This window comes from Phacochoerus africanus, chromosome 1, assembly GCF_016906955.1.
Source record: "Phacochoerus africanus isolate WHEZ1 chromosome 1, ROS_Pafr_v1, whole genome shotgun sequence".
Taxonomy (NCBI): domain Eukaryota; kingdom Metazoa; phylum Chordata; class Mammalia; order Artiodactyla; family Suidae; genus Phacochoerus; species Phacochoerus africanus.
The window spans coordinates 201380041-201404545 of NC_062544.1; the positions used below are offsets into that span (position 1 = coordinate 201380041).

The 24505-nt window shown below is 40.4% G+C and overlaps 1 protein-coding gene across 2 annotated transcripts in view; it reads right to left on the bottom strand.

Moving 5' to 3' along the window:
- MCCC1 (methylcrotonyl-CoA carboxylase subunit 1) overlaps positions 1 to 24505 on the bottom strand; it is a 76019-nt gene that overhangs the window by 20745 nt on the left and 30769 nt on the right. For both annotated transcript variants that reach the window (XM_047787342.1, XM_047787333.1), the window contains exons 6-11: positions 24115 to 24262; positions 23905 to 24026; positions 17751 to 17862; positions 16454 to 16535; positions 7042 to 7169; positions 2447 to 2630 (exon numbers count right to left, since the gene is read on the bottom strand). In XM_047787342.1, coding sequence (XP_047643298.1) covers positions 2447 to 2630; positions 7042 to 7169; positions 16454 to 16535; positions 17751 to 17862; positions 23905 to 24026; positions 24115 to 24262 — 776 coding nt within the window. The remainder of the gene's footprint in view (positions 1 to 2446; positions 2631 to 7041; positions 7170 to 16453; positions 16536 to 17750; positions 17863 to 23904; positions 24027 to 24114; positions 24263 to 24505) is intronic.

The window sequence follows — 24505 nt, forward strand, 5'->3', positions numbered from 1 at the left end:
TAGCCCTACCCATCAACATATACTGAACCCCTTCTAGGCCTAGGCTTGAACAAGGGGCTGCAAATATAGCATGGAAGACACAATCACTCCCTTAATACTCTTACAGTCTAGTGGAGAAACTAGACAAGGAGTAAAAAGATCACCGAAAGATAATATACAAGGGTAATGACCAAGGAATACACACAGGGGTCAGGGAACACAAAAGAGGAGGGTTGGGAGAATTTCCTGGTGGTTCGGTGGGTTTGGGGATCCATCTGGCGCTGTCACTGCTGTGCTTCAGGTTTTATCCCTGGCCCAAGAATCTCTGTATGCCGTGAGCACAGCCGCTACCTCCAACCCCCCTCCCTGCCCCCCAAAAAAACCCCACAACAAAACAAAGAAAAGGGTTAGAAGAAGCTTCCTGGACTAGATTGTCCTCCCCAGTGCCAGGATGTGAATCTGGGAGCCAGTTTCACAATTTTACCTCTGCTACCCTTTGAGCACCTTTAACATATTAGGCTGTAAGCTTTGCTTGCCTCACAGATTCTTTTTTTTTTTTAATCTCTACAGTATTCTGCTGATATGTTAAAGAAAATTTTTACTGGAGTTCCCGTCGCGGCGCAGCAGAAACGAATCCGACTAGGAACCATGAGGTTGCACGTTCAATCCCTGGCCTTGCTCAGTGGGTCCAGCGTTGCCATGAGCTGTGGTATAGGTTGCAGATGTGGTTCGGATCCCATGTTGCTGTGGCTCTGGCGTAGGCTGGCAGCTGTAGCCCCGATTAGGCCCCTAGCCTGGGAACCTCCATGTGCCGCAGATGCGGCCCTAAAAAACAAACAAACAAACAAAATTACTGATTAACAAATCTTGCTGTGGGTTAGCCAGAGCTCTCAAAATGCTGCCACTCTATCAGTAAGAAGTCCTAATTCCTCATTTTGGCTTTTAACACCCTATATGATTTTTGCACCCACTCTGTATATGCAGCCACATCTCCAACTGCTCACCATTTCTCCAGCCACATATTTTCTTACAGTTCTTGCAACACACCTTTAGTAAAGCCGCTTTTCTTCTCTTTTCTTTTTTTTGTCTTTTTGTCTTTTCTAGGGCCACACCTGTGGCATATGGAGGTTCCCAGGCTAGGGGTCCAATCGGAGCTGTAGCCACCAGCCTACACCACAGCCACAGCAACTTGGGCTCTGAGCTGCATCTGTGACTTACACCACAGCTCACGGCAACGCTGGATCCTTAACCCACTGAGCAAGGCCAGGGATCATGGTTCCTAGTAGGATTCGTTAAACACCGTACCATGACGGGAACTCCCACTTTTCTGTATGCTGTTAAATCTGCCTACTCAGGAGTTCCCATTGTGGTTCAGCAGGTTGAGAACCCAACATAGTGTCCGTGAGGACGCAGGTTTGAACCCTGGTCTTGCTCAGCAGGTAAAGAAACTGGTGTTGCCACAAGCTGCAGTGTAGCTCGAAGACCTGATTTGGATCCAGTGTTGCTGTGGCTGTGGCATAGGCCAGTGGCTATAGCTCCAATTCAATCCCTGAACAGGGAACTTCCATATGCCACAGGTACAGCCATAAAAAGAAAAAAAAAAATCTGCCTACTCAAATCCACTCCAGACTTCCTCTTAGAAATGTGCCCTGATTACACTGGCCTAACATAACCTGCTATTCCCGAGAATTGCTTTATTTTAATCACTCACCATCTGAATAACTTCTCTGGCAACTAAAGTTAAGGTGGCAGTAAACAGAGGTGACTCAGGGAATAAACCCTGGAGCCAGAATGTATGGGCCTGAAGCTTGGCTCCAAGTGACCTTGAACAAGTCACTTTTCCGTGCCCTGGTTTGCTCATGTGGAAAATGGGGGTGATAAAAACACCTACTTATAGGGTAGTTAAAGGAGCCCAGGTAGAAAAATCACCTCGAATAGGGCCTGTACATAGTAAGTGCTTAGTAATTGTTATGACCATTGTTATTAATTATAAACAAACTGTGATAACTCTTGAACTATTAATTTTTTTTTTACTTTTCCTCCTTTTATTTATTACTGTTTAGATTGCACTAAGTTTATTTTATAATTCTCCAGCTTGACTTTCAGTACCTCGAAAGGGTGCCTTGGGCATAGCATGTATCAGTCACCTTAAATCACATTTGGAACCAAGAAAAGGAAAACTATAAAACAGTATAAAATCAACCTTCCAGCAAAGTGTTTGGTGCTTAGGTTTGACTAAGTGCTGCTACATTTCAAAAAAGAGTAGTTACTGTTTAAAAATACTAGTTAATCTTATTTTAAAAAAGAGCAATTCCAGAAGGAAAAGTAAAGATGAATGAGAAATCAGCTAAATCCCTTATTTAAAAAAACAGACTTTCCACAAGACACAGGGAAAGGACCCCCACCCCAAAATAAAAATGACTAAAATATTTTAAATACCGAGACTTTGTGCTTTATTTCACATTACCTTGCTGTACTCCAGTTTCAATCCTGGTGGAAAGGTCTGCTTGAGGGGTAGAGAGATGCACTAGGGGTCCAGCCCCTGGCATGAAGTTATTGTTAGGATCTTCCGCGTATATTCTGGCTTCAAAGGCATGGCCCTGCAGAGTTATTTCTTCTTGGCTCAAAGGAATCTTCTCTCCTGCTGCAATCTGGTAAAAGAAGAGCATGTGCTTCTTATGAAAATTCACCTTACAGAAGCTAGAAGACTTAGGTGATGATCTTGCCTTTTTCTATGTAAAATGTACATCTGGACTTTATAAAGAAGCCAAGGGAGTTCCCGTTGTGGCTCTGCGGTTAATGAACCCAACCAGCATCCATGAGGATGTGGGTTAGATTCCTGGCCTCAATCAGTGGGTTAAGGATCCGGTGTTGCTGTGAGCTGTGGTGTAGGTCGTAGACGAGGCTCAGATCCTGTGTTGCCATGACTCTGGTGTAGGCTGGTAGCTACAGCTCCAATTGGACCCCTAGCCTGGGAACTTCCACATGCAGTGGGTGTGGCCCTAGAAAGAAAAAAAGACAAAAAGACACACATACACACACACACACACACACACACACACACACACACACAAAGCCAAATAAAAACTATTACTTTACCCATCCACTTAAGTATTGGGCAAAAGCAAAAAAACAAAAAAAACAAAAAAAAACAAACAACCCAAACGATGAAGCCTGGAAATAATATTATTCATTACAATGGGTTTCTAGAACTTTTAAATAGAGAAAACAGACAAACTGATGACAAATCATAAATATAAATCAGTGCTTTTTTAATATAATGAAAACAAATTTCTTAATGGCAAAATACATTTTCAGTTTTTTCTTTTTCTTTCTTTCTTTTTTTTTTTTTTAGGGCTGCACCTTCGGCATATGGAGGTTCCCAGGCTAGGGGTCCAATCAGAGCTACAGCTGCCGGCCTACGCCACAGCCACAGCAATGCAGGATCCGAGTCGCATCTGTGACCTATATCACAGCTCACAGCAACACCAGATACTTAACCCACTGAGCAAGGCCAGGGATCAAACCTGTGTTCTCAGGATGCTAGTGAGATTCATTAACTGCTGAGCCATGATGGGAATTCCTCAGTTTTCACTTAAAGCATTAGCACTCAGGAGTTCCTGTCACGGTGCAGCGGAAATGAATCCAACTAGGAACCATGAAGTTGCAGGTTCCATCTCTGGCCTTGCTCAGTGTGTTAAGGATTCAGCATTGCTGTGAGCTGTGGTGTGTAGGTCGAAGACACAGCTCGGATCTGGCGTTGCTGTGGTGTAGGCTGGCAGTTGTACTCTGATTCGACCTCTAGCCTGGGAACCTCCATATGCTACAGGTTCGGCCCTAAAAAAAAAAAAAATAAAGCATTAGCACTCCGGAGTTCTTGTTGTGGCTCAGTGGTTAAAAAGGAGAATGGACTGAATTGAATGCCTTTATGGCATTGTGTTTGAACGCATAGACTCTGCAGCCATATTCCCTAGCTTCAAATTCTGTCTCTCTATTCTGTTCTGGGCATACTCATATTCTAGATAAGTTTCTTTAACATCCTTTTTTTTTTTTTTTTTTGCTTTTTAGGGCTGTTCCCACAGCAATATGGAGGTTCCCAGGCTAGGGGTCCAATCGGAGCGACAGCTGCTGGCCTATGCTACAGCCACAGCAACACCAGATCTGAGCCGTGTCTGTGACCTATACCACAGCTCACGGCAATGCTGGATCCTTTAACCCAGTGAGCGAGGCCAGGGATGGAATCTGCAACCTCACGGTTCCCAGTCGGATTCGTTTCCGCTGTGCCACGATGGGAACTCCTCTTTAATGTCTTAATGCTCAGAAAAAACTGCCTGGCATATAGTAAGCACTATCTAAGTGCTAGCTATTATCATTTCATTCTTATCCTTTATAATGAAATACTCTTCAATGTTTTAACAAAGAATAATACAAAAGGAAAAGAAAGACCATATGACCATATTCTAAGGTGTGATCTTATTCCTGAATATATAGCTCAATTTCAACCTGGCTTATCTTGGCCTGTTTTCTTCTGAAGGTGGCTTCTATCCATGCCTCTGGGTACTTGGAAATCTGTGCCATCTGAGTTGTCTCAGGCTTTAGACACTGACTCTCTGGAACCCCCGGACTTTGGACATTTCACCAGTCTCCCTGACACTGCCAACCACCTGCACTTGCTGCCTGGGTGCTCACATCACTGCACCCTCACTCTAGGAAGCCAATGACTCCAGAGGCAGGTCCTGGAGCATAAACTCTTGACTCACTACATGCTAAGACCCCTTGTTTTAACTCTGCTTGGAGGCCAGACTCCAAAGTGCCTGCAACACTGAAAATAAGGTCCAGTGATGTCCCTAAGCTCTAGAAACCCTCCCCAGATGATAAAAACCTGCTTCTCTTTCTAACGAGCCTTTGAGACTCTTATAATTTCTTTTTTTTTGTCTTTTTTTGCTATTTCTTGGGCCGCTCCCTCGGCATATGGAGGTTCCCAGGCTAGGGGTCCAATCGGAGCTATAGCCACAGGCCTACGCCAGAGCCACAGCAACGCGGGATCCGAGCCGCGTCTGCAACCTACACCACAGCTCACGGCAACACCGGATCGTTAACCCACTGAGCAAAGGCAGGGACCGAACCCGAAACCTCATGGTTCCTAGTCGGATTCATTAACCACTGCGCCACGACGGGAACTCTGCTTTTTTTTTTTTTTTATAATTTCTTGACTCGCAGAAATAAATGTCTGTTGGTCCCCCTAATATCCAAAAGCTCCTTAATCCTTAGAAACTTTCTGTCCTTCATGATTTCAGAATTCTGGACTCTCTTGGTTACTGCTTCAGGAAAAAAATATTCTTTTCCTCAAGGATATTCTAGAAACACAGGGACTCTTTTTCCAAAAGTTTCTCAATGCACTATGATTTCCCTGGTACTTACTAACACTTAGAAGCCTGATGTGCCAGATTTTCATTAGTTTCTAAGGCTATAGAGGCCCAGAAGAATCTTAAGCCTCAATTAAAACCACCAATCATCCCCAAGGAACCAGAAAAAGGAACATTATGTTATTGTCAACAGAAGTTCTGCAAAGACAAAATTATCAAAGTAATCAAGACTTTAGGATTACCACATGGAAAAAGATAATTTAGATTTAGGATATACAAAGAATATTCATAATAGGGAGTTCCCGTCGTGGCTCAGTGGTTAATGAATCCCACAAGGAACCACGAGGTTGTGGGTTCAGTCCCTGGCCTTGCTCAGTGGGTTAAGGATCCGGCGTTGCCGTGAGCTGTGGTGTAGGTTGCAGACACGGCTCAGATCCCGTGTTGCTATGGCTGTGGTGTAGGCCGGCAGCTACAGCTCCGATTCGACCCCTAGCCTGGGAACCTCTATGTGCTGCGAGAGCGGCCCAAGAAATGGCAAAAAGACAAAAAAAAAAAAGAATATTTATAATACTATGCAGCTAGAGATTATCCTACTAGGTGAGGTTAAGTCAGACAGAGCAAGACAGGTTTCATATGATATCACTTATATGTGGAATCTAAAATATGGCACAAATGAACTTATCTACACAACAGAAACAGTCTCACAGACACAGAGAACAAAATTGTGGTTGTCAAGGAGGAAGAAGGAGGAAAGGAATGGACTGGGAGTTTGGGGTTAGGAGATACAAACTACTACATTTAGAATGGATAAACAAGGTCCTACTTGTATCACAGGGAACTATATTCAATCTGCTGGGATAAACCAGAATGGAAGGGAAAAATGTGTATATGTATATAACTGCATCACTTTGCTGTATAGCAGAAATTAGCACAACATTATAAATCAGCTATACTTCAATTTAAAAAATAGTCATACTACCTAAAATAATTTTCATATTTAGGAAAGGCTGTCAAATCTATTGTTTTCAGGAGTTCCGTCGTGACACAGCGGAAATGAATCTGACTAGGAACCATGAAGTTTCGGTTCAATCCCTGGCCTCCCTCAGTGGGTTAAGGATCTGGCTGGTATAGGCCAGCAGCTGTAGCCCCGATTAGACCCCTAGCCTGGGAACCTCCATATGCCAAATTTGAATTTTCTAAACATTTACTCCGAAAGGGTACACTTATCCCTTCATGGGCCAACAACAAGGTGTTAGCACTTGCCCGTGAACTATTCTGTTGGTGTAGACCCTTCCCTTGGCTCTTCATTCCCAACTCTTCCTTCGCTCATTTCATCTTGGCTAGCATCCATCCTGCCTCTAATGATGGCCTGGCCCTGAAAGATGGGGTCTCAGGCAGCGCATAAGGCTTTTTGTTGACACAATGTGGTCAACAAGCAAGTCTCAGTGGCAGCAGCTCACCTGCTGGCTGCTCCATGTCTAAGGGGAAAAGATGGTAAGTAACAAACAAGGAAGCTCAGTCCATAAAGTGCCAATAACGTCATGGCATCAAATGTTACGTCACCTTTAACCTCCCATCTTCCTAGCTTCATGAGAACCATTAGCAACTGAGCCCTGTCCAAGGTGATGCCTCCTTTCAAGAGGCCAAAAGGCAATGTATTCTCAACACTGGTCTTAACAGAAAAAAATACTCCCACCCTAAGCTGCCATTCCACCAAATCAGTTCCTGTGATCATCTCAGTAACAGGATGTTCCACTTGCAGCCTTGTATTCATCTCCATGAAGTAGAAATTGTGCTTTGAGTCCATAATAAACTCCACAGTTCCTAAAAGATAAAATACAATAGTCACATTTCAATAGCATATCAGGGGTAGGAAGCAAAATTTTCCATGGTACGTAATATCAACTTTCACGGTTGCCTTCATTCAATGGTAAATATTTTGCATTTCATGAAGAAAACATCTGACATTTTGCAGCGGCAAGTGATTCTCAATCAAAAATTGGGAGCCACATGAAATTTAACAATAGAAAAGTATATTTGGGGTTATGAATAAATGGTAAGCCCAAGCTATGAATCAGTCTCAGCGGCTGTGGCAGGAGAACGTGATTGACCATGTGTTACTGTTTTAGTGCACCAGGAACCCTGGAAACGTCATTGTGACATCCCATCTCACTCTAACTTGGTGGAGAAAATCAAGGTTTTTCCACCTGACTGTGGGCTTTGGAAGCTTCTTTAAAAGTTCTTTTGCTGGTGACCCAGTGGGAGACCGCTTAGTAACTAAACATAATGTTAGTGTCTTATCCATAGCATTCTATTAACTACTACACTTCCCCAACTTTATTCAGGTATAATCTCAGACAGTAAAATTTATCCATTTTAAGTACAGGTGTGCTGGTTTCAGCAACTGCATATAATCATAAAACCACCACCACAATGGAAATACAAAACATTTCCACCATCCCAAACATTCCCTTGTTCCCCTTTGCAGTCACTCCCTTCCCCAGGACCTACCTCCAGGCAACCACTGGTCTGCTTACTATCACAGTTTTTTCCCTAGAATGTCATATACACGAAATCATACAGTATGTAGGTTTTGCGTCTGAATTTTTTTCACTTAGCCTAAAGTTAGCTTCATATACCTTAAAACTGTTTTTTAGGCGTTCCCGTCGTGGAGCAGCGGTTAACAAATCCGACTAGGAACCATGAGGTTGCGGGTTCGATCCCTGGCCTCACTCCAGGGGTTAAGGATCCAGCGTTGCCATGAGCTGTGGTGTAGGTTGCAGATGCAGCTTGGATCCCGTGTTGCTGTGGCTCTGGTGTAGGCCGGCGGCTACAGCTCTGATTCGAACCCTTGCCTGGGAACCTCCATGTTGCCGAGGGTACGGCCCTGGAAAAAGGCAAAAAGACAAAAAACAAATCAAAACAAAACAAAAAAAACTGTTTTTCAAAATGTTGGCCACACTCTATTAGTGGATTGTAAAAATTTAGTCAAAGATTTCATTTCTGACCCAGCAGAAAGGAGCTTGAAAGTCACCATTACATCCTGACAAATAAAAAGCTGAATAAGCTGAAAAGTCAACAACTCTTCCTAGATCCACCAGAGATGTGAGGTCACAGGGCAAACCACTGTCCCCCAATTAGAGAGACAGACAAGTGAATGCAGAGATCCACAACTTACCAGAGCAAAACACATGAGTAAAAACCTCTATGGGAATAAGTACTGGAGAAGGAAAACCTGGACTGTAATTGACAAATTTTTGGAGGTTCAATGTGAACAGGGGGGACCAAGTCATAGGGAGCCACCAACTATTTTCCGTCTTACCTCCAGAAGCTCTAGTGGATCCTCAGTGAACACTGGAGAAAAATATCCCTTGAGTTTCCAGCAGTGGGAGGGGAAAAGGAACCATTTGAAATAGGTCAAAGTTCCGTTCTTCCAAGCAAGATCTGCCCTTAAGAGAATGATTTTCCCAGAGCCTAAACTATTAGGATATTATCATGCCTAATTAATATAACTGAGGGAAGGGAAATACACAACTCCAGCCCATGCCAGCCATTCTGTTCCACATAAGCAAATAAATAATAAATAAAAAGCAAACTAAGAAGCACTGGTGAAGTTCACAGTTCAGGGTGAAGCTCATCAAAGGACTTAGACCTAATCATAGGACAACAGAACACTTTCCCTTCCTCAAATCCAACCACTACATTACTAAAGACCTATTTACCACCGTTCCTTTTACCTGGTACAACAACATCTGGCTATCAAGAAAAATTACTCAGCATGCTAAGAGGCAAAAAACAGTTTGGATAGTCTAAAAAAGCATCAGAACCAGACTCAGATGTGACGAATGCTAGAATTATTAGACCAAGTACTTAAAAGAATTGTAAGTAATATGCTAAGAGTGCGAGCTCCCATTGTGGCACTGTGGAAACAAATCTGACTAGTATCCATGAGGATATGGGTTCGATCCCTGGCCTTGCTCAGTGAATCGGGGATCTGGCATTTCCATGAGCAGTGGTGTAAGTTGTAGAAATGGCTTGGATCCGTGTTCCTGTGGCTGTGGTTGGCAGCTGTAGCTCCAATTCAACCCCTAGCCTAGGAAATTTCAGGACCACAGGGGCGGCCCTGAAAAGAAAAAAAAAAAGGCTAAGGACTTTAATAAAAGCAGAAAACACATAAGAACATACAGATAATGTCAGCAGAGACATAGAATTTTAAAAAAAGAGAAAAAAAATTGCTAGAGATCAAAAACATTTTGATAGAAATGAAGAATACATTTGATGGGCTCATCAGTAGAATGGACATAGCTAAGGAAAGAATCTCTAAGCTTGAGGATATGACAACAGAAACTTACAAAACTAAAAGCAAAGAGAAAAAAGACTGGTTAAAAAACAAAAACAAAAACCCAAACAGAAGAGAATATCTAAGAACTAGGGAGAACTTGAAAAAGTGCAGCATATACATGATAGAAATACCAGAAGATGAATGAAGAAAGGAGCAGAAGCAGTATTTGAAGCACTAAAAATGGAAAATTTCCCCAAATCAATGTTGCACACCAAAATCACAGATCCAGGCAGCTCAGAGGAAACAAAGCAGGATAAATGTCAGAAAAACTAAACCTACGCATATAATTTTCAAAGTATAGAAAATAAAAAATAAAGAAAAATACTAACCATGAAATATTAGAAATGGAATACAGAAATACAATAGCTTTTAAAATTGCACCCCCAAAAATCAAATACCTGGGAATACACCTGACCAACGAGGAAAAGGACTTATATGCTGAGAACTATAAAACATTAATCAAGGAAATTAAAGAAGATATAAAGAAATGGAAAGATATTCCACGCACCTGGGCTGGAAAAATTAATATTGTAAAAATGGTCATACTACGCAAAGCAATCTACAGATTCGATGCAATCCCTATCAAATTACCCATGACATTTTTCACAGAACTAGAACAAACGATCCAAAAATGTATATGGAACCACAAAAGACCCAGAATTACCAAAGCTGTTCTGAGGAAGAAAAACCAAGCAAGAGGCATAACTCTCCCAGATCAGTCAATATTACAAAGCCACAGTCATCAAGACAGTGTGGTACTGGTACCAAAACAGACATACAGACCAATGGAACAAAATAGAGAACCAAGAAATAAGCCCAGACACCTATGGTCAACTAATCTTTGACAAAGGAGGCAAGAACATAAAATGGAGAAAAGACAGTCTTTTCTGCAAGTATTGCTGGGAAACATGGACAGCTGCATGTAAACCAATGAAACTAGAAGACACCCTCACACCATGCACAAAAAAACTCAAAATGGCTTAAGGACTTAAATATAAGACAAGACACCATCAAACTCCTGGAAGAGAACATAGGCAAAACATTCTCTGACATCAACCTTACAAATGTTTTCTCAGGTCAGTCTTCCAAAGCAACAGAAATAAAAGCAGAAATAAACCAATGAGACCTAATCAAACTGACAAGCTTTTGCAGAGCAAAGGAAACCAAAAAGAAAACAAAAAGACAACTTATAGAATGGGAGAAAATAGTTTCAAATGATGCAACTGACAAGGGCTTAATATCTAAAATATACAACTTATCCAACTCAACAGCAAAAAAGCCAACAACCCAATTGAAAAATGGGCAGGAGTTCCTGTCATGGCTCAGTGGTTAATGAATCCGACTAAGAACCATGAGGTTGGGGTTCAAACCTTACTCAGTGGATGAAGGATCTGGCGTTGCCGTAAGCAGACGCGGCTCGGATCCCGCGTTACTGTGGCTCTGGCATAGGCTAAGCCTTTTCTAAGAAATGGCAAAAAGACAAAAAGAAAGAAAGAAAGAAAAATGGGCAAAAGACCTGAACAGACATTTCTCCAAAGCAGATATACAGATGGCCAACAGGTACATGAATAAATGCTCAACAGCCCTGATTATTAGAGAAATGCAAATCAAAACTACCATGAGATACCACCTCATACCAGTCAGAATGGCTATCATGGCAACACTGGATCTTTAACCCACTGACTGAGTGGAGCCAAGGATAGAATCCTAGTCCTTGTGGATACTAGTTGGGTTTGTTACCACTGAACCACAACAGGAACTCCTAAAGTATTTTAAACTAAATAAAAATAGGAACACTACTTACCAAATCTGTGGGATATATAAAAAGCAGTGCTTAGAGGGCTCTTTATAGCACTAAATCTATATATTCGAAGAAAAGAAAGATCTGAAATTAATATAAGCTTCCATTCTAGGAAACGCGTAAAAGAAAAAAATTCATTCCAAAGCAGAAGAAAATAATAGAGTAGAAATCCATGAAATTGAACACAGGAAGTCAATAAATATGCAAAAAAGCCAACAAAACCAAAAGTTGGTTCTTTGAAAAGATCCATCAAATTGATAAATTTTAAGACAGGCTACCTAAGAAAAAACAGGACACACATTACTAATACTAGAAATGAAAGAAGGAATACCATTACAAATCCTATAAACATTTTAAAGACAATGAAAGGATATTATTAATAACTCTATATCCAAAAATATATTTGTCTTTTTTTTTTTTGCGATTTCTTGGGCCGCTCCTGCAGCATGTGGAGGTTCCCAGGCTAGGGGTCAAATCAGAGCTGTAGACGCTGGCCTATGCCAGAACCACAGCAACGTGGGATCTGAGCTGTGTTTGCAACCTACACCACAACTCACGGCAACGCCGGATCCTTAACCCACTGAGCAAGTCCAGGGATCGAACCTGCAACCTCATGGTTCCTAGTCAGATTCGTTAACCGTAACTGAGCCACGAAGGGAACTCCTGTCTTTTTTTTTTTAAAAGGGCTGCACCCAAGGCCTATGTAAGTTCCTAGGCTAGGGATTGAATCAGAGCTATAGCTGCTGGCCTAAACCACAGCCAGAGCAATGTGGGATCTGAGCTGTGTCTGAAACCTATACCACAGCTCATGGCAATGCCAGATCCTTAACCCACTGAGCGAGGTCAGGGATTAAACCTGTGTCCTCATGGATACTAGCTGGGTTCGTTACCACTGAGCCAGGACGGGAACTCCCAATGCCCACAAATTTAATAATCTAGATGAAATGGATCAATTCCTTCAAAGACACAATCTGCCAAAACTCACACAAGAAAAAATAGATAAAAATGAATCTAATTTAGATATAAGTCTAAACAGATCTATATTTATTAAAGAAACTGGAATAATCATTAACAACCTTCAAAACAGAAAGCAGCAGTCCCAGACTGATTCACCAGTGAATTCTACTAAATGCTGAAGGTAGAATTTATACCTGTTCTCTACAATCTCTTCCAGAAGATAGATGACAGAATACCTCCAACAATATATAAAAGTAATTATATACCATGACCAGGTGGGATTTATCTCAGTTATGTTAACCTGGTTCAAGATTTGAAAATCAATTAATGTAATCCATCACATCCACAGGTTAAAGAAGAATCACACGATTATATCAAGAAATGCAGAAGAAAAGCATTTGATGAAATCTAATGTCTACTTACAATAAAAAACTTCAACAAACTAGGAATAGAGGGGAACTTCAACTTGATAAAGAAGATTTACAAAAACCTACAGTTAACATCATACCTAATGGTGAGAAAGTAAAAGTCTTCCAATTAAGATACAAAACAAGGCAAGGATGTCTGCCGTCATCACTCATTTTCAACATCATAATGCAAATCTTAGCTAATGCAGTGAGATAAGACAAGGAAACATATGTTATACAGATTGGGAAAGAAGAAATAAAGTTGTCTGTTCATGGATGACTATATTAAAAAATTCAAAAAATTTGACAAAAATGCTTTCTGCAACTAATAAGCAATCATATCAAGGTTGTAGGATACAAGATTAATATACAAAAATTAACTGTTTTCCTATATACCAGCAATAAACAAGTAGAATTTGAAATTTAAAACACAGTATCATTGGAGTTCCTATCATGGCGCAGCAGAAACGAATCTGACTAGGAACCATGGGGTGATGGGTTCGAACCCTGGCCTCACTCATGGCAGAGGTCACAGACACGGCTAGGATCCTGCGTGGCTGTGGCGTAGGCTATCGGCTACAGCTCTGACTGGACCCCTAACCTGGAACCTCTATATGCTGTGGGTGCAGCCCTAAAAAACCAAATAAATAAATAAATAAATAAATAAATAAATAAATAAATAAATATAAATATATAAATAAACACAGTATCATTTATATTAGCACACCCTCTCAAACAAAACAGGTATAAACCTAACAGAATATCTATAAGGTCTATATGAGAAAACTATACAATTCTGATAAAAGAAGTCAAAGAAGAAGGGAAAGATATTCCATGTTCATGGATAAGAAGATTCAACACTGTCAAGATGTTGGTTCTTCCCATTTGTTATAAAGAGTCAATGCAATCTCAGTTAAAATCCCAGCAAGTTTTTTTGTGTGTGTGTGAATATCAAAAAACTGATTCTAATGTTTATATGAAGAGGCAAAAAGATTCAGAAGAGCTGACTCAATAATAAGAATGACAAAACTGGAGGACTGACACCATAGGAGTCCAAGATTTATCATAAAGCTGTAGTAATCAAAACAATGAAGTATTCGTGAAAGAACAGACAGACAGACCAGCGGAACAGAATAGAGCTTAGAAGCAGACCCACATAAATACAGATAACTGATCTTTGACAAACGAGCAAAGGCACTACAATGGAGCAATAATAGTCTTTTCAAGAAATGTTGCTGGGAGTTGCTGCTGTGGCAAAACAGGATTAGTGGTGTCTCTGGTAACAAGCCTGTGCAGTGAGATAAGGATCTGGCCCTGCTGCACCTGAGGCATAGGTCATAAATGTGACAGATCTGAGCCCTGGCCTGGGAACTCCATATACAGCAATGAGGCCAAAAAGGAAAAGAAATGTTGCTGGAACAACTGGACATCTACATGCAAAAAAATGAATCTAGACACAGAATTTCCGCCTTCACAAAAATCAACTCAAAATGGATCAAGGACCTAAATGTAAAACACAAAAGCATAAAACTACGAGAAGATTACACAGAAGAAAACCTCGTTGACCTTGGGCATCATGATGACCCCCCTTTTGGCCATGTCTGTGGCATACAGAAGTTACCACACCAGGAACTGAACCCATGCCACAGCAGCGACCAGAGCCACAGCAGTGCCAATGCAGGATCCTTAACCTGCTGAGCCACCAGGGAACTCTGGTGATGCTTTTTAGATACGACAGCAAAAGCATAGTCCATGAAAGAAATAATTGATAAATTGGACTTAATTAAAATAAAAAACTTCTGCTCTGAAAAAAGACAATGTCAATAGAATGAAAAGACTATCCATAGACTGGGAGAAAATATTTGCAAAAGTTACATTGGATAAAGGATTGTTATCTAAAATACACAAAGAACTCTTAAAACTAATCAACAGGAAAACAACCAATCCAATTTTTAAAAAAATGGGCAAAAGGCCCAAAAAGACACCTCATCAAAGAAGATAGACAGATGGCAAGTAAGCATATGAGAAGATGCTCCACATCATATGATATCAGGGAAATACAAATTAAAACAATAATGAGATACCACTACGTACCTATTAGAATGGCCAAAATCTGGAAGACTGATGATACTAAGTGCTAGTTAGGATGTGGAGCCACTTTGGAAGACAGTTTTGCAGTTTCTTATAAAAATAAACATACTTTTACAATATGATCCAGTAATCATACATCTTGACCCAAATGAACTGAAACTACATCCACACAAAACCCTGTACACAGATGTTTATAATTTATTTATAATTATAATTTCCAAACTTGAGAGAAACAAAGATGTCTTTGAGTAGATGAGAAGATAAACTTGGTACATTCAGACAATGGAATATTATTCAACACTAAACTGAAATGAACTCTCAAGCCATGAAAAGACATGGAGGAAATTTAATGCATATCCTAAATGAAAGAAGCCAACCTGAAAAGGCTATATAGCCAATTGATTCCAACTATATGATATTCTGGAAAAGACAAATAAAAAGATCAGTGGGAGTTCCTGCCATGGGGCAGTGGGTGAAGAATCCAAATGCAGCAGCTCGGGTCGCTATGGAAGTGCAGGTTCAATGCCCAGCCCAGTGCAATGGGTTAAAGGATCTGGCATGGCTGCAACTGTGGCTCAGATTTGATGCCTAGCCCAGGAATTTCCATAAGTTATGGGTGTGGCATTAACAAAACAAAACAAAACAAAAAAACAACAAAGATCAGTGGTTGAGAGGGGCTAGAGGTAGAGGGACAAACAGTATATTTAGGGGATGAAAACTATTCTCCAGTATATAGTACAATGGTAGATACATGGTGGATATACGTCATTCATGTATCTGTCCAACGCACAAAATGTACATCAAGAGTGAGCCCTATAGTAAACTACGGACTCTGAGTGATAATAATGTAGTGTAGGTTCATTAGTTGTAACAAATGTACCATTCCAGTGTAGGATGTTGATAGTGAGGAAGGCTGTGCATGTGTGGAGAAGGGTGTATGGGAACTCTCCGTACTTTCTGTTCAATTTTGCTGTGAACCTAAAACTACTCTAAAAAAATTGAAATTTACAATTTTAGAAAATGTAAAAAATCATTTTAGTGATTTTATTTTAAAACAGGATAGAAAATACCAAAAAGCATTACACATAGTTAGGGTAAGCACTGTTTAGTGACTCCCCCCTCCCCAAATACATAAACACAAACACTTATGAGTAAATATAGGGTCTTAATGTAAAATGTATTTCTTTCTTTCTTTCTTTTTTTTTTTTTAGGCTGTACTCACAGCATATGGAAGTTACCAGGCCAGAGACTGAATCTGAGGCACAGCTGCATCAATGCTGGATCCTTACTCCACTGTGCTGGGCTGGGGATCAAACCCGTGCCACTACAAAGACAACTCTGGATCCTTAACCAGCTGCAGCACAGTAGGAACTCCTAAAATGTATTTCTCAGTGTGGATGTAGTCCAAAAAGTTTGAAAGCCAATGATTTAAAAGTTATATGTTTCATTTGCTTTTTGAAACACTAATGATTATTCCTTTTTCTTCTATTAGAAGCAAATCTTAGCATACCTGCACCAACATAATTTACAGCTTTAGCAGCTCTGACTGCAGCTTCTCCAAGTTTTCTTCTTACTTCGGGTTTAATACCAGGCTATGAAAAAATATTTGAAATAAATTTCCATTAGAAATTTTCCTTACTAGAAATTTCCATTAAGATCCAATACTACATTTCTATGTATCAAATACTGCATTCAAGAGATAATAAAGATAAATAGCTAATGTTAAACATTTCTTCAGGAAATACTGTTTTATACCACAGTGCAACTGTCCCTAGGCAAAGCTTTTCAACATTTTAAAATGTTAGCCTGCAGTGCTCTACAGATTTTTATTTAAGCAATCACTGCTTGAAAACAGGCTTTACTGAAATTATTGTTGACATTTACTTCAGATGAAATATACTCTGTAACAGAAATTAAATTTTGTATACAGTATAAGAATAACAAATGGATTAACCAAAACCCTTGGATCCATGACATTTTATAAATACACACTGAAAAAAAAAACAAAAACACATATGTAACTTTGGACAAAAAAGAATCTATGGCAATAGCAGTTCCCAGAGAAATGTAAATCTAAAAACAGGTAATCTGAGGAGTAGGCCTTGATTGACCCAGATAAACACCTAAACCAATTAAGAGGTAGACTCAAAGAGATGTAAACAATTCTGAGGGGTCAAAGTTGCCAAATAAGAGTAAAGCTCTCTCCTATACAATATAACCTCTAAATTGGGAATATGACTAACATATTTTAGGAACATTTAACATAGCAGTTAAAAGAATCTCAATTAACAAAACCATTCCATTCCTCAAACATTTTAGTTAATTATAATTTAAAACCTGCACGGAAACACTAACACAGCTAGAGTTCCTACTCTGGCGCAATGGGATTGGTGGCATCTTGGGAATGCTGGGACACAGGTTCGATCCATGACCTGGAACAGTGGGTTGGGGATCCGTACTGTGGCAGCTGCAGCTTAGGTTGCAACTGCGGCTCATATCTGACCCATGGCCTCCACAGGGAGGTCAAAAAGGGGGAGGTAGGGGGAAGGAAGCACAATACAGCTGCTAATCACAGAAGGTTTTTCAAGACCCCAATCCAACAGGACTATGGCCCTGTTGTGTGTGCTCTCTGTATGGTAGCCCCAGAACACTAACTCCCTCCTCATCCCCATCACTGCAGGGGGGGGCTTGTTACTACTGGGAATTGGTTTTTCTGCAGACTAGCTCACAGATTTCTGACATAAGAGTCAGTGACTGAGTTCTGTATTATAGAGGAGCTATAGCAAATTTCTTTACAAGATTCTTACCCCTGGAGCCTCCTCAATGATCTTCTGATATCTCCTCTGCACACTACAGTCTCTTTCAAATAGGTACACCACATTGCCATGGTGGTCACCAAAGACCTGGACTTCTACATGCCTGTTTAAAAACCCAGTGAAAAGTTTCCATTTGAAGGATGAATATTCAAGAAAAAAGTTATATATATGAAATGGTTTGGGAAATAAAAAAAGACAGAAAACACAGGAGACTACTTATGACCTCACAGGAGGGGCAAGTCACAGGTATAAACTGCCAAGGAAAAGACTACATTAAAATTACAAATTATGTGAGTTCCTGTCATGGCGCAGCGGAAACAAATCAGACTAGGAACGATGAGGTTTCGGGTTCGATCCCTGGCCTCACTCAGTGGGTTAAGAATCTGAGATTGCTGTGAGCTGTGGTGTAGGTTGTAGATGCGGCTGGGATCTGGTGTTGCTGTGGCTGTGGCGTAGGCCGGCAGCTACAGCTCCGATTAGACCCCTACCCTGGGAACCTCCATATGCCTCGAGTGGTCCTAAAAGGACAAAAGACAATAAATAAATAAATAAATATTTTAAAAAATAAATAAAATTACTAATTATAGTCACATTTCATATATCCTCAAAAAGCCAATGAAAACATTTTTTTAATGACCAGGGACTTTTAAAGATTAACTTGTCTAATCATATTTTATAAAGTAAAGCAGACTGAAAATTATTATGGCTTATCCATAGAAAGTTAAGAAATAAGTTTATAGGGATCACTTAAGAATACACTAACTTTAAATCAAAAAAATAGAAAAAGGAACTTTTTTTTGGTCTTTTTAGGGCTGCACCTGTGGCATATGAAGGTTTCCAGGCTAGGGGTCAAATTGCAACTACAGCTGCCAGCCTGCACCACAGCCACAGCAGTGCCAGATCTGAGCCACATCTGCAACCTATACCACAGCTCATGGCAACGCCAGATCCTCAACCCACTGAGCAAGGGCAGGGATCAAACCTGCAACCGCATGGTTCCTAGTCAGATTCATTTCTGCTGTGCCACGACGGGAACTCCTATTATTACTTTAAATATTTCTCCTTTTCCTTTCTCTCTTCTCCTTGCAGTATTCACATGACACATAGGTTACACCATTTAAAACTGTCCCACACTTCTCAGATATTATGTTCTGTTTGTTTTATTGCTTTCTTTTTGTGTGTGTGTGTCTTTTTAGGGCCGCACCAGATGCATATGTAAGTTCCCAGGCCAGGTCGATTCAGAGCTGTAGCTGCAGGCCAACCCCACAGCCACAGCAACACGGGATCTGAGCCACGTCTGCGACCTACACCACAGCTCACGGCAATGCTGGATCTTTAACCCACTGAGCAAGGCCGAGGATGGAACCTGCATCTTCATGGATGCTAGTCAGATTCATTTCCGCTGAGCCACAACGGGAATTCCCTGCTTTATTTCTCTTCTCTTCAATCTGAGAAGTTTCCATTGACATATGTTCAAGGTCACTGTTTCTTTTCTTAGCTGTGTCCAGTCTACCAATAAGCCCATCAAATGCGTTCTTCATTTCTGCTACAGTGTTTTTGAATCCTGGCATTTCCTTTAAATTTTCTTCTTAGAGTTTCCATCTCTCTGCTTACCTTCCCCATATGTACTTGCATGCTGTCTACTGCTCCATTAGAGCCCTTAGCATATTAATCAGTTCCTTTAAATTCTATACTTGACAATTTCAAAATCCATGTCATGTTTCTGGTTCTAATGCTTGCTTTTTCTCTTCAGACCATACTTATCTTTTGGCATGCCTTATAATGTTTTCATTAAATGCCAGACATAACGTATCATGGAATAGGAACTTTAATGTGAGATTTTATGTTAACCTGGCTAAGAAGCAGGTTGTGTTTAATGTCTGCAGTATCTGTAGGTGCCAGAGGCTTCAGTTTCCTTTAGTGTCCCTGTTTTATTTTTTCCTCCTGTTGTCTTGGGGTTTCCCTGAGAACACCTTCTTAAATAGAGTCTCTGTCTTGCAGCTCTTTCAGTTGTAAGCCTGTTATTGTATGGTAGACCTGGTGACATGGTAGTGGAGTGTGGGGGAGTGAAAGCATTCTATGATCTCATGATTAAATTTCTGTCTTTTAATAGGTTTGTGTCCTGTGTGCTTCAGAGGGCTTTTTAGCTTTCTTTTTTTTTTTTTTTTTCCTTCCCTGAGGAGCAACAGCAAGGCTAGAGGGTGTTAGAGTCAGCCTGCTGCCCTTCCACCAGGACAGAAAAGGCTCTGGCCAAGTTTCCCTTAGAGTGCTGGCCTTCCTTCGGGAGAACAGACTGCTCTGGGCCTATTTCAAAATGGTTTCTTTTCTCCTCCCCCTGCCCTAAAAGGGGAGGGAACTTTTCTTGGATTTTCATTGTGAGAACCTGGTAGTATTCTTGGCGGAAACAAATCTATGAAAATGTGGGGTTCCCCCTAACACCAGGTCCTCAACACCAAGTTAGTCCATACTCAGCCTCCAGTATTTGTCACAATTCCCATTTAGGTATTCCTATCAGTTTACAGCTCCAGCAGCCTCTGCTCCAGATTAGCTGATCTTGGCTGGGCTCACTGTATGCACATGCCTGCCCAGATTTCAGGGGAGTGATTTGCCCTGTGGTCTCAGTTCTCTGACAGGTCTAAAATTCACTGACTTTCATTTTGTTCAAATTTTTACTTGCTGTTTAGATGTGAGTGACAACTTCCAAACTCTGCATGTTGGAGCTACACTGTTTGTTTTTCAAATTCCAGTTGTAAAACTTGACCATGTCCACTGACTCCCCCCAACATTCAGCTGCTCCAGAGAAGGAAATACTAGAGCAGGGACTCTAGGTTCTGCGAGGAACACGTGGGGGCCACACCAGGGGCACAACACAGTCTTTTTTGAGTTCTCCAGAGGAGCAAACACTTTTCTTCAGCTGTTTGCAAGGAAAGCTCTCTGAGGATCTGTGTTCTGTGGTGATTTCTACAGTTGGCAAGTCACCCCTGTTATTTTCCTTTTTCTGATGATCCTTTTCTGTGTTGCTTTACTAACTTAGAGATTCTGGAGCAAAGTGTCTGAGAACCAGGAGGTGCATCAAATCCCAGCCACTCCAAGGCAGGCACTGCTGGGGTCTGGCTAGACAGACAGACAGATGTATCTGGATTCCAGCAGGAACGCTTTGATATTTTCTAAGTGCTCTGAAGTTTTTATTTTCCTGTTGGTATTTTCAGTCCTTCTAGGATGTATAATAAATGTGAAGTAATGAGGGAGTCTGATTCTTTTAAAAAAAATCCTCTAAAAAAGTATGTTTTGAAGGCTTTTCTATCCCAACTTTTTAGGTCAGCTCAATAGTTCTGATCAGATCTATAAAACATCATGATTTCTGTTTTTCTCAGTTAACAGCACCACCTTAACAATCTTGTGGCACCCCAGAAGATTACTCGACAGGTAATTATTTAGCAGGACATAAAATAGTATGATTATCCTGATACTGAAATATGAGAAAATATACAATAGAAATATGTAGAAATGCTAATACTAACATTAGAAGAATGAGCTTATGAGTGACTTTGTATTCTATCTTCTGTATTTTCCAACTTGGTAATGTATTCATATTACTACCATACTTAAAAAATACTATTGATGCTTATCATGAAGAAAATAATATACCAGGTAATAATATAAGGGAAAACAAAAAGAACTACCAGGTCTTTGATTTCTAGGAGTTTCCCAGCTATTGAGGGAATAAATTACAATGTGAGGTATTCTCTAGCTAACATTTCACAAGAATCTACATCTTTAAGGAATGTTGCGGGCATTGAGTTACAGTCACTGAGATAGCCAGCTGACATCTCCATGACAATTTTAACTCAAGAGTAAGCCAATTTGCATAGCCAGTCTATTCTTTTTTGAAAGATACTGTGGAAAAGAACCTTCAATTTACCTTAGAACTGCCTCCATTTTTGTTGTATTTCCCATTAATAGATGGCATATGTTGTGCTCTCCTAGTCAACTGGCCTATTTTGAGAATGATTTTTTTTTTAAACTATCATACCCTATTGAATTTAATGAACTGTGCCATGCATATAACAGTTCTAAGTTTTGTTGGGACTGAAACAAAAACAATTGGGAGCCTTCTTTAAGAAGAGTAGAAAACTAGAATTCCCGTCATGGCTTAGTAGTTAAGGAACCCGACTAATATCTATGAGGACTTGGGTTCAATTCCTGGCCTCACCCAGTGGGTTAAGGATCTGGTATTGCCATGAGCTGTGGTATAGATCACAGATGAGGCTCGGATCCCGAGTTGCTGTGGCATAGGACGGCGCTACAGCTTCAATTTGACCCCTAGCCTGGGAACCTCCATATGCCATGGGTGGTGCGGCCCTAAAAAAAAATTTTAAAAAATAAGAGTAAAAAATTAGTACAGGATCTCAGAAGAGGCTCATGCAAGGAAGGGCCTGAAGCTTTAGTTCATTACTTTCTAGAAAAAGCCCTCTCTGGCCATGGTTCCAAAATGAATTATTCTTTATAAAGTCATCCAACTTACAGGTTTTATATATATATGTATATTTTTACCATGAATTCTATGAAACAAGAAGTTTTTATAATTAGTATCTTACTTGAAGCAATACAGATAAAAACAAAACAAAAAAAATTTTAAAAGTTAGACATCAATATGATATTTGCTATAGTGGTACCTAAAGAAAACAGTTTAGTGCGATTACTTAGAGTGTGAATTCTAGAGTCAGCCTGCCTGGGTTCAAATATCAGCTTCACCACTTCTAGGCAGAAGACCTTGGGGAAGTCAGATGACCACTCTCACTCAGTGTTCTCACCTGCAAAATGGGAATAGGGCCTACCTAGTGGGATTATTGCAGGAACTAGAATAGAAATAGGACAGGAGGATTACTATTTAGTATACGTAAAATACTTGAAATCTGGCACATGATTTAGTACCAAAGTGAGCTGTTAGTATTATTTGTCAACATATCACAATTATAATTCAATTGGGATAACTATTGGGTAACTATTTCCATTTTCTGAGCATCTCAAATGATATTTATAGACTTCTGTAAAATAAAGCTTGATTTCTTATAAGAATTTTTTTCATTTTGAAAAGACTAAATTCCATCAACAAGAAAAAAAATTTAATGAATTAATGATACATTAGTTTCAAGGGACTATTAAGCAAGCCCAATAAAAAGATGGGAGTTCCCATCGTGGTGCAGCAGAAATGAATCTGACTAGGAACCATGAGGTTGCAGGTTCGATCCCTGGCCTTGCTCAGTGGGTTAAAGATCTGGCGTTACCATGAGCTGTGGTGTAGGTCGCAGATGCAGCTCTGATCCCGCCTTGGTATGGCTCTGGCGTAGGCTGGCAGCTACAGTTCCAACTGGACCCCTAGCCTGGAAACCTCCAGGTGCCACGGGTGCAGCCCTAAAAAGGAAAAAAAAAAAAAAAAAAAAAAAAGGAGTTCCCGTCATGGCTCAGTGGTTAACAAATACGACTAGGAACCATGACGCTGCGGGTTTGATCCCTGCACTTGCTCGGTGGGTTAAGGATCCGGCGTTCCGTGAGCTCTGGTGTAGGTCACAGACGCGGCTCAGATCCTTCGTTGCTGTGGCTCTGGTGTAGGCCAGCAGCTACAGCTCTGATTAGACCCCTAGCCTGGGAACCTCCATGTGCTATAGGAGTGGCCCTAGAAAAGACAAAAAGACCAAAAAAAAAAAAAAAAAGAATGAGGTGGGTCTATGTTCACTGACAAGAAAAGATGTCTATGATATAACATTATGTAAGATTCTGTTCACTGTTTCCTGTGTATTTTGCATTCGGTGTGTATACATACAAATGTTTCTATTCACATAGAAAATGCCTGGAGGAATGCATACCCTACTATAAGTGGTTATATCAGGAAATGGGATTAGAGAATTTAACGTACTCCTGTATTAAAATTTCATATTTTATATAATGTGCCTGCATTTCTTTTTTTTTTTTTTGGCTGCACCTGTGTCATACAGAAGGTCCTGGGCCAGGGATCAAACCTGCACCACAGCAGTGACCTGAACCACAGCAGTGACAACGCTGGATTCTTAACCTGCTGTGCCATCATGGAACTCCTGCATGCATTTCTTTTATAACTGAATTTTTTTCAAAAAGCTGAACCTACCTTGGCATGTCCACAAACTTCTCAATCATCATAACGTCATCATTGACACACTGCTTAGCTTCTCTCCGAGCTGATTCCAACTGCTCTTGAAATTCTTTTTCAGATCTAATGATCCTCATACCCTAGGATGGGAAGACAGTTATGACTACAACATAAGTAGAAGAAATTAGACTAGGCCCAAATGGACAACACAAGCACACACAATCTTACTTTTCCTCCTCCACCACGAACAGCTTTAATCATGACAGGGTAACTGATTCTCCCAGCGTGCTCTCTCAGGCACTGGTCTGACTGGTCCTCGCCGTGATAGCCTTCCACAATGGGCACTCCAGCAGCAGCCATGATGGATTTGGATGTGCTTTAGAGTAACAAACCAGATGTGCCCCAATTCTATGATTATTTCATATGAGAGAATCACAAACTGCCCAGTCTACAGAATACAACAGAACTTTTAAATTATTCCACAGGTAAAGAAAGGTCTACCATCTGAGACAACAAATATTAATGCAACCATTAAAATATCTATTTGTTTCCTTAATCCAATTACTATGTGGTAGCTCAACCCATCTTGTTTTAAATTGCCCCAAACGAACTAACATAT